The sequence below is a fragment of the Antrostomus carolinensis genome, unplaced genomic scaffold (assembly GCF_000700745.2).
Source record: "Antrostomus carolinensis isolate BGI_N321 unplaced genomic scaffold, ASM70074v2 scaffold17170, whole genome shotgun sequence".
Taxonomy (NCBI): domain Eukaryota; kingdom Metazoa; phylum Chordata; class Aves; order Caprimulgiformes; family Caprimulgidae; genus Antrostomus; species Antrostomus carolinensis.
In genome coordinates, this window is record NW_010287884.1 from 7,025 (window position 1) to 16,560 (window position 9,536).

At 45.0% G+C, this 9,536-nt stretch overlaps 1 protein-coding gene across 1 annotated transcript in view; it reads right to left on the reverse strand.

Annotated features, from left to right (window-relative positions):
- The window catches only part of LOC104522490 (synapsin-3), a gene marked incomplete at its 3' end in the record, with an annotated part of 30,096 nt that overhangs the window by 5,725 nt on the left and 14,835 nt on the right, over positions 1-9,536 (reverse strand). The window contains exons 4-5 of the mRNA XM_029084200.1: positions 6,763-6,865; positions 1,167-1,301 (exon numbers count right to left, since the gene is read on the reverse strand). Coding sequence (XP_028940033.1) covers positions 1,167-1,301; positions 6,763-6,865 — 238 coding nt within the window. The remainder of the gene's footprint in view (positions 1-1,166; positions 1,302-6,762; positions 6,866-9,536) is intronic.

A 9,536-nucleotide genomic window follows, 5' to 3' on the forward strand; every position in this document is an offset into this window, starting at 1 on the left:
TGTAATCCAATCCAGTCCTGTATCAGTATATTGAAGACATGAAAAGCAGATGCATCCGCCCATGTTCTTAGTTTCTGTTGGCTTCCCCTTTGCTCTTAGCGTATACATTCTATATCTTGGCTATTTCAGATGGCAGTTGTTGATTCCACTTGGGCCAGGGTAAGTCCTATCCCTTCTGTATCGCTTTCCCTGCCTCAGAGCATTTTTAGTGTCTGTTAAATGCTTATCCCCTCACTCTAGCTAAAACTTGGTTTGGAGTTACCCTGAACAGCCTTCTTGCTGGGGACCTGGTTTAGCAAGAGTGGGCTGTCATATGACAAAGGCAGAGAGCCATAGAGTGCTTTCTCCCATTTTCTGTCTCGAGTGGAAATGGAAGCTGCTGCAGTTCAGGATTATCGCTCTTGTCCTTTCTCTTGTACAGATTTGTTGTCAGCAAACCTTCATGCTTGGCTCCCTGCTAGATACTGGAAGAAGTGTAGCACATACATCTGGAGACACAGGTCATGTTTTGCTGTGTTTCATTTATACAGAACTGCCACTGGAAAATGTGGCATTAAGATTAGATGCATTTGATACTCAGAATGAATGTACATAAGAAGCACAAAGGGGTCAGCTTAAATGCAAAAATGACAGGTTCTTACATTAATTCAACATTAGTTAAACCTCCTCCTGATGAAAGAGGTGAAGGGCATCTCCAAAGAAGAAAGGCTGCAGTAAGGAATGGAACAAGTCTTGATGGAGATTCCTACTTTTTATTCTTTCCGGATTTTCATCAGGGATGCAAAAACTGGAATGAAACCTATCCTGAGGGATGGTGTTAGGTGAAGATGAAATTGGGTGTTACAAGAACCTCTAAAAATGGCTGTCTTCAATATGACTTTAGGAATTCAGCAAGCCAGAATGTCTAGATGCATGGAGCACACTACTGGTGTGATATCACAGTTAAAGGGAGAGGAAGGGAGAGAGAGGTGTATCCTAGGGCCACCCACTTTAGAGGGTCTGTGAGAAACTTCTTTCAAAGGGCAGGAGTCAGTCTATCCAATACACTCCCATATGCGACTGTTCAGCTCTCTGAGGTGCCTGGCTGCCTGACACCCACAAGGAGGAGAGAGGCAAAAAAAAGTTCAGGAAAACAGCTTGGCTTTAAGTTCTCTATTTGCTCCTACCCAAGGCCTCAGTGGTGACGGTGTAGATCCAGCAGTGATGACAAGCTGAGTCATTTTTGAAACAACCAGGTCAGCTATAAGCTGTCTGTCCTCTTCCACGTGCTCCCCAATCAGGGGCATTGAGCTGTCCATCACCTGCCACAGGAGGGAAAAACAACAGTTAGCCAGGAGGTTTGCTGGTGGCAGATGCCTGTTTCAACTCACCTCTCACATTAACCTGTTGTGTGTCTCCACATCCTTGCCAACATCTATAGTCACCACTCCCCGCCATGATGGAGCATGTTTAACTTTCCTAGGCATGGGATTTTGCTTAGGTTTTTTTGGAAATGGCATGTGCTTCCCCTCACTCCCCATCTTCCTTCCTTTCACAACTTGGAAGCCAAGCCAAGGCTTCTGGTGGCTGGAGGCTTTTTCTGAATCAACTAAACACAAACTTTCTTCTTCACATGTCCTGAGGAGATGCCTCTGACAGATGAGGTGTCTCTGGCATTGTCTCACAGTATTTGGGGGTGACATTGCAGAAGAAAGGGCCACAGGATAAGGGAAACAACATGTACTGAAGCCTGAGGAGATGAGAGCAACAGGGACTGGAGGAAACCAGGAAACATTTGGGAGTAATCAGCACAAAGCACTGTACCCTGAGAGGGGAAATAAACACCGCAGATGTGTAATTAATAGGATGTCACCAAAACAACAGCACCCAGTGCAGAAAAGTAAACTTATTCTCTGCTTGTCTTCTTGATGTTGTGATACAACTGCTTCCCAAGCAAGTACTACAACTGTGCTGGGTAAAGCTGGGAAGCAAGACTGTGGGGTTGGGGGAAGGACAACTGTCAAAGGGTCTTTGAGGTAAGAAATGGTCTGACAACAACAATAATAACGAAAACACAGCAGACCCTCAGCTGTATAGCAGCCCTAAACATAGTTTTCAACAGTTCATCATAAATCAAGTGCTTTGCAAACATTAGCTAAATCCCACAGGAAGAACTGCACTATGATGAGGTTAAGATTCAGCTGGAGTAAATATAACTGTACCAAAATATCAGGGTTGGAAGAGTTTATTTTATTTTGCTTTTATTTTTAAACCAAACATTGAAAACCCTGGAAATGCAGAGTTAAAGGTTGCATTGCTCAAGAAAGGCACTGACTCACGCTCAGATAACAATCGGAAATGCACTCCACCCTGGCAAGGCTGCAAGAGTCCACTCTTGGAGTGAAATGGAAAGTTTTGCACCCTTTTTTTTTTTTTTTTTTTAAGATTAAGTGTGGGAAATCAGTGAAGTGAGTTCGTAGTTTGTATTGTAGTAATTTCTTGCAGAATATTAATTTGGATTAATTTCTATAGGTGTCTCTTATGAACAAGAAGCTGCCTAGGAAGATTTATCTGGGGTTTGCACAAAGAGTGAGTTGGTGTTCATATCTATGGCCTATTTGACCCAGGGGGTGAAAGGAGGGGGTTAGAAAATTAGATGGCAGTGCTCAGCTAAGTACACAAAGTGGCTTTTCATTCCATGCTCCACTTCATTGTTTCTCTGTTAAAACATGAGGAGGGGAAAGGAAATATTTCCTGCGGTGCCAGAGAACGGCCAGTTCCCGTCTGTGTCTCGCTAGCCAGGGGCTTCTGGGGGCTCTCCAGCAGGTTCCTGTGCAGGTTTCCCTCCATTCCCACCTTAAAAACATTCCCATTTCATTTGGCGATTCCAGTTCACACATGAGAAAGGTCTCCGAGCTCCTCTGCACCGTGCGGGGGACCTGCCTGACCACTAGATGATGCCATTTCTCTGCTGACAGCCTGGCCGGCCAAGCCTCACCCTCCCTGTGAGTAACTGGGATACAGCTCTGGTCAAAACACCCCAAACCCCACATTTCCCCATCTTAAGAACTGCTTTCCCCTATATCTGTGGCATCAGTGGTTGAAGAGGAAGGGGAAGATGCTGTTTTATAAAACAAAGGCACCAGGGGGAAAGAACCCTAGAACAGGTTCTGCTGTTTTATAAAATAAAGGCACCTAAACCAATGGAGGTGCACCAGGGCTAAGGGTATCTGCTGTCCTGCTGTGTAGTGTCTGGCAGGGGAACATGAGCTGTGGGAAACTTTGCAAATATGGGAATGAAAAATCACATGCATAAAGTAAAATTTGAAAATGGCAGTGATTTTTGGGGACAAAATGACGCAGCTGGTTGCCACTGAACCGAAAGGGAGCATGAGATGTCACCTTGTCTGTCCCCCAGGAAAGGGGAATTGCTCTGGAACTGGGCAGATAGGAATGCTAATACTGACATAAATCAAACTGAGAGGAATATGTGAATCATAGACAGATTGCACTCATCTCTTCCTGGGGAGATCACAGAACAGCTGGGCAAGACAAGAAGATATCAGCACATATGGACCCAGCCTTTTTAGCTGCCCAAGGTCAGTAGCTGCTCCTGGTGCAGCTGCTGTTGCCTGATAAGGTGTATGAGGGGGAGTGGAAAGCGGACAGGCACAAAAGAGACTCAGGAAAACCCCATCCCACTCCTCCCCCTGCGCCTATCTGATGCTGAGGCCTGAAAGCTGGACTTGTTATTCCGTGCTCTGATGTGCAAGAGTGGAGTGTTAGGTGATTTTTAGGGAAGGAAGGAAGGAAACAGGTGATTAGACATATCAAAAGAAATGATACAGCGGTGCTGAAGGGCTGGGCAGGGCTTCTTGCAGGGCAGCAAGGAGCACATCTAGTACCATGGTTTAGCTGTGTGGCAGGTAGGGCTTAGCTGATCCAGGAGGAAGAATAAATCACATGGATCATTTTACTTGCCCTTGCTCCATATTTGTCAGCATAGCAGAGATGTGGAAAAGGATTAGATTACAAAAAAAAAAAAAAAAAGGGGGGGGGGGTGGGGGGGGGAGAGGGGAGATTATTAAACCACACACGCTGCTCAGCTGTTTTAAGAATCTGTCTGCTAGCAGTGGTACTAAACTTGCACTGTTTTGAAGATCTGGCCTTCTGATTAAGTACTAACTATTTATGCTGAATATTCCCTTATATGACAAAGTTCTTTAAAGCAGAAGAAAAAGAAGTACTAAATTCACAACTGTTTTACTAGAATGAAACTTTGAAGAAATCTACAGATTTCTTCAAAGTTTTCAATACGAACCATGAAAATGGTGCATAAGAGTGTGAGTGCTTTGAAGGGCAGAAACATTAAATTCTGCTGTTTGCCATGGGAAAAGAAAAGAAGGTGAAGTTCAAGTAACAGCAAATACCATGGGTGCAAGATTACTCTTGTGCTGTGTTGATAACTCATCTATCTTAATCTGATTCTGTTTGCGACAAACCACTATGATAAATCTCAGTTCATAGAACTGCCTGTCACTACCTCTGCGAATCTTTTTTAGGGAACTGCTTTGCACTGTGAAAATTAATTGCTGCCTGCAATTGCATTGTGCAAATTCCTTATTTGTTCAGCCCATTTAGCCATGCTTTCTTGTAAAATGTCACAACACACTGTTCCTTCTCACCAAGAAAAATACAACTGTCGCACTGTCAAATAACTTTTTTCTCTCACTATCAAAAGAAAAAAGCAAAATAAAGGATCAGTTTCAAACCAAGTACACCAGGAAGTAGGCTGGAGGCAATTAATTACTTGTCAGCATCTCCCTCAGATCTGCATAAACTAGAAAAGGTCCCTGTTTGGCTTTGTTCTGCTCTTTGTATTGAACTACTCTACTCCTTTCCCAACAATGTCTATCAGTCTGGCATCTGAATGCCTGCTAGATGTTAGTACATCAGGCCTGCTCAATCAGGTTCTCTGCTGGGATAATTCAGCATGACCCATCTGAAGCGGATGTGTTTCTTCTGATTTGTGTCATATTAGATCCATTGCTTTTTACTTTGGTCTCAGAGGAGTTTTAGTGTGCGTTTCTCTCTCTGTGTGCAAGCTGATGATGGCTGTTAGAGTGTGGATGTGCTTTTCATCCAGTCAGTCACACACAGGGGCAGATGTGAAAACCCAGAGGTATACCCAGACAGAGGCATCTAATCCTTAAGCACAGAATTAGCCATGTGTGCACGTATGTAGGCTTATATACAATAATAGATGCAGGGATATGAAATCCACATCTTGTGTTTGACCATGTATGGACACAGTCCAAATGTCCTTACTGTCGTCTCTAGCAAGACTGCTTTCTTGCCCTTCCTTTCTCAGCTACATGTGCATAGAGAAATAAAAGTGTGTGGCAGGGAGACAGTCTGCTCTGGGGGATGCTCCTCTAGGTGCTGATGAATTGCATACAGGAGCGGACCCGCCAGCTGTGGCCCCATCACTTCAGGAAAGACGGAGGCTCGCCAGCGTTTGGTTGCTGGCAGCACACTTATATCACATGGCCTTTGACAGGTCACTGCTCCCCGGAGAGCAGATACATAATGCAGGAATGTGCAGTCGCTGGAGGGCTCATGTGGTTCTCATCAGCATCCCAACCCTCAGCGGGTGGGACTGCTCTCCCACACATAGCTTTCCAGTGTGTCAGCACCCCTGCATGAAGCCATAGGCTGGCTCTGCTCATCTTCCTCAGCTGGCCTGTGTTGGTGGAGTTTACAGCAGGTCAGATGCTGTGCCTCCTTGAGTCACATAGTGACAAAGGCACTTGCTTACTTGCCAGATTTTCTGTCCCCCAGAGCGTCTCTTAAGTTTCCACTTTGATTTTCTGGCCAGCTTTTCCTTCTCTGCCCTGTTAGGATGACCTGAGTGTACTATTTACTCCATTCCCATGTGTGCCTCCTGGCCTGGTAGGGAGCATGTTGAACTTCAGCTCTCAGAGCCACAGTCTGTCCAGCTCTGAGCACAAAAGTTTATAGTCCACACTGCCCGAAGTAACTCTGTGGTGCTTTGTCTTGCTGGTCTGTTATTGTAGTGAATGCTGTCTGGGCAAAAGATTTTAGAAAATACACCTGGTTTTTAAATCAAATTGTTCCTGCTACTTATGGACCTCACCTGCTGGACCTCTGTGTGGGTAAGGAGGAGAGGTTAACATGACTAATGTGGTAGTATCATCTGGCACCTGAAATAAGGTTGGGCTGAATATGAGCATGTTTGTTGATGATGCTGTTGATCCTTACAAGCAGCTGTGAGATGCACTGGCTTTGCAAGCACTTGGCCTAGGAAGGACAGTACTGGGGCACTGGTGCACTGAGACACAACAAACTTGGGATGCTGCCAGCAACACTTGCAGGCTGTTATGTGCTTGATAAGAAGGCAGCTTCACATCTGTCCCATGCTAGTAAGGTTCTGCAGTGTGGGGATTTATCAGCTGGAAAGCTGGGGTGGCCAAGCAGTCTGTGGCTCTCCATTTCCTTTCACAGTCCACACTGAGGAATGAAGGAACTTCAACCCTGGCTCCTTGCTACATATCTGCCAGTTTAGCTGGGACTCTAAATTGGTTTCATACGTATCAGTGGGCTACAGCTTGGAGGATACAGGTGGGCACGGAGGAGCAGTGACTGCCGGGCCACGGACACAGGGGTAAGCATGCGGACGTTGGTGCAGGTGAACTTCACAGGAGTGTGTTTGCAGATACACTTCCCAATGGAGACCTGCATTCAGGTTTCCCATGCTCTCACCTCTATGATGTAGTCTTTCCCATCTTTGCTGTGGACGGCTTTGACAGCGCAGATGTCAAGGCCTCCAAACATTTCCGCGCACGCATCCGCCCAGAGTCTATACCTGCAGAAACCACAGAAGCATGACCTAGTATTAGCTGTCATTGGGTCGTCCACCAAATACAGACACCCGTCCCGCTGCCCATAGGAGCACAAAGAGATTTAGGAGCCCTTTTCATCACAAGGCATGCTTCATATGCTTTGCTGGGTCATTGCCTCCCTGTCTGGCACAGGAGATGGAGCAAAAAAAAAGAATCTTGCCTAAACTTTCCTTTTGTTTTGGATTGTTTCAATCCTGCCCTCAAAGCCACCTTAAAATATTTCTTTTCCTCCTTGGTATTTTCATCAGATCTCCAGTTGGTTGTCATTTAGCCAAGCTATAAATATTTAGCTCATTTAATCTCCCAGTAGTGTTGGCCCCTTAGCGTTTGCGTTGGCTTTGCCTGAAAGCCCTCCATTATGCAGGCAGCTTTCTCCTGATAAGATACCCTGCACATTGGGGCTGGAATAGGATCAAAAAGTGAGTGCAGAATTTAGCAAGGAGTAGCCATCCCCTTCCTGATCTGTAACCCAGCAGCTCCTGCTTTTTACAATTTACTCTTTCAATTTCATCCTTTTACAGTCTCCTGCCTCCCTTCTGTCCCCTGGGTGTTGCTCCTAGCCAGGCTATCCCATCACACAGACCAGGCACTGTCTTGTTAGAGGGAGAGCTACAGGCTACAGCCCTTTTCTCTAGCTGTCCCAGGATGGGAACGTGAGCTGGTACCCGCTTCGCTATCCTGGTGCCAGAGGAGGAGAGAGAATGACAAGAGGCGTATTATGGGGGGACCATGTCCCCCTGCTGTGGAAATGAGGAGTGAATGAGGCGGCCTGGTTTTATTTCCTGTGCAGCTGTGCCGCAGTCCCAACCATTTCAATAAAAATAATAATCTCAGAACAGCAGATCTGTAAGCAGGACTATGACAAGATGCGGAGAGGGGAGGGAAGGCCACAGCCTCATGAAAACATTGACATTTTGCAGACCCTACAGGGATTGGGAAAAGAGCTGTTCTGGCCAAAGAACAAGTTCACATCCTTGAAGCCAGCCAGAGTCCCCATAGCTTGACAGTATAATGATCAACTTGTGTGAACACAATGTCTGTGGGAAGAAGCAAGAAAATGGCTTATATGACTACTGATGCTCTCTTATCCCTAACGAGGAGACCAAGCACGTTCGTCCCAGCCCTGCTGGGGAAGAAAGTGGCTGAGGAAGAGTCAGTAGCATAAGGAGGAGGAGAACTATGGACCATGTGAATCAGGCAGGAGGCACTGCCAGCCCCCCTTCTGCACTGCTGTGGTCCCACACCCAGGAGCACCATCATGGGAACCACCTCTCTTCCAGAGGGATGTCTCTAGGTGTAAAAAAAATCAGGGAATTATTAAACATGTCAGAGACCCCAGTAGCTTCATGTCGTCAATGTTGCTGTCTCTAGGTGAACACAGGGAGTCGTCAAGGCTGCTGGAGTGGAATAGCAGCGCTATGGGACATAAGAGTGTATTTATGCATATGCATTGGGAGTAGCATCCGCAGAGGATTTACTGACATTTTGAATTGCTGTACTACATAAAATAAACCTTCAAAATGCAGCATGGCTGGTTGGCAGGGATCTGGGATTTAGTCACTGCAATGAGGGAATGTCTACCCTTTGTCTCTCTAACTTCAGCTGTGTTACAAACAACCAGGATGCATAATAATGTCTGGTTCCCACAGTTGTATTAGGATCTTGCAGAGTCACCGTCCACATCTGATTTGGGCCTTGGCTTGGTTTCCCAGTTTCACAGAACTAAAGGTGCAGAAGGACCTTAGATGATCACCTGCACAACTGTTTTATGCCAAAAAGAATACACTTCTCTAATTTGGTCTGAAAGAGGACAGAGATTCCCCATCTCCTCCAGGCAATCCATTTCTGTGCTATGCTATCCTTACTGTTAGGAAATAGAGGAAATGTTCAAATTAATCTTTTCTACTATAATTTAAGCCTATTATTTCCTATAGTATTGTAGTAGTAATATAAAGAGTGAGTAATGCCCTATTAGCATCCTTTTACATATTTGAAACTTGTGCCCTTTAAGATTTTTCATCTTTAGGATGAAGTGGTGTTCAGCTTTGGACAACTTCTTCCAGCTCTAATGAAGGAAAGCAAACGACTGCACTGCAGGCATAGATTCTTTATGCACGGGTCTGCACCTCTACCAGAAAAATATCAGTGGCCTACTAATTGAAAAAGAAGGAAAACTACATAAACAATTGTTGCATTCTTTTCTCATAGGCTGATTATATTTTATATTTTCTCCTCTGAGCATTCCCTTTATTGTCCTTTTGGCTCTTTTCAGCTCATTGCTATCTTTCTTCAAATGTGGTGTCCAAACCTGGACAGAGTCAGAATTAAATGTGATCCTGGCAAATTAGAGGTATAATCTGAAAAAATCTTGGATTATCTAGGGATGAATGCCTACAGATAATCTATGGATTCTATAAATCTACAAATAATCTACTTAAATAGGATGGAGAACAAGTGTCTTGATAGCAGTTCTGCACAATAGGATATGGGAGTTATAGCAAAGCATAAGTTACCATGAATCAACAGTGTTGCAATATTAGCATATATCACAGTGGTTTGAATATATGGAAGTAGGATCATCTGCAGATTTTAGTCTGTAAGATGCATGAGGCAATTCCTTCTGCTCTGTTCAGC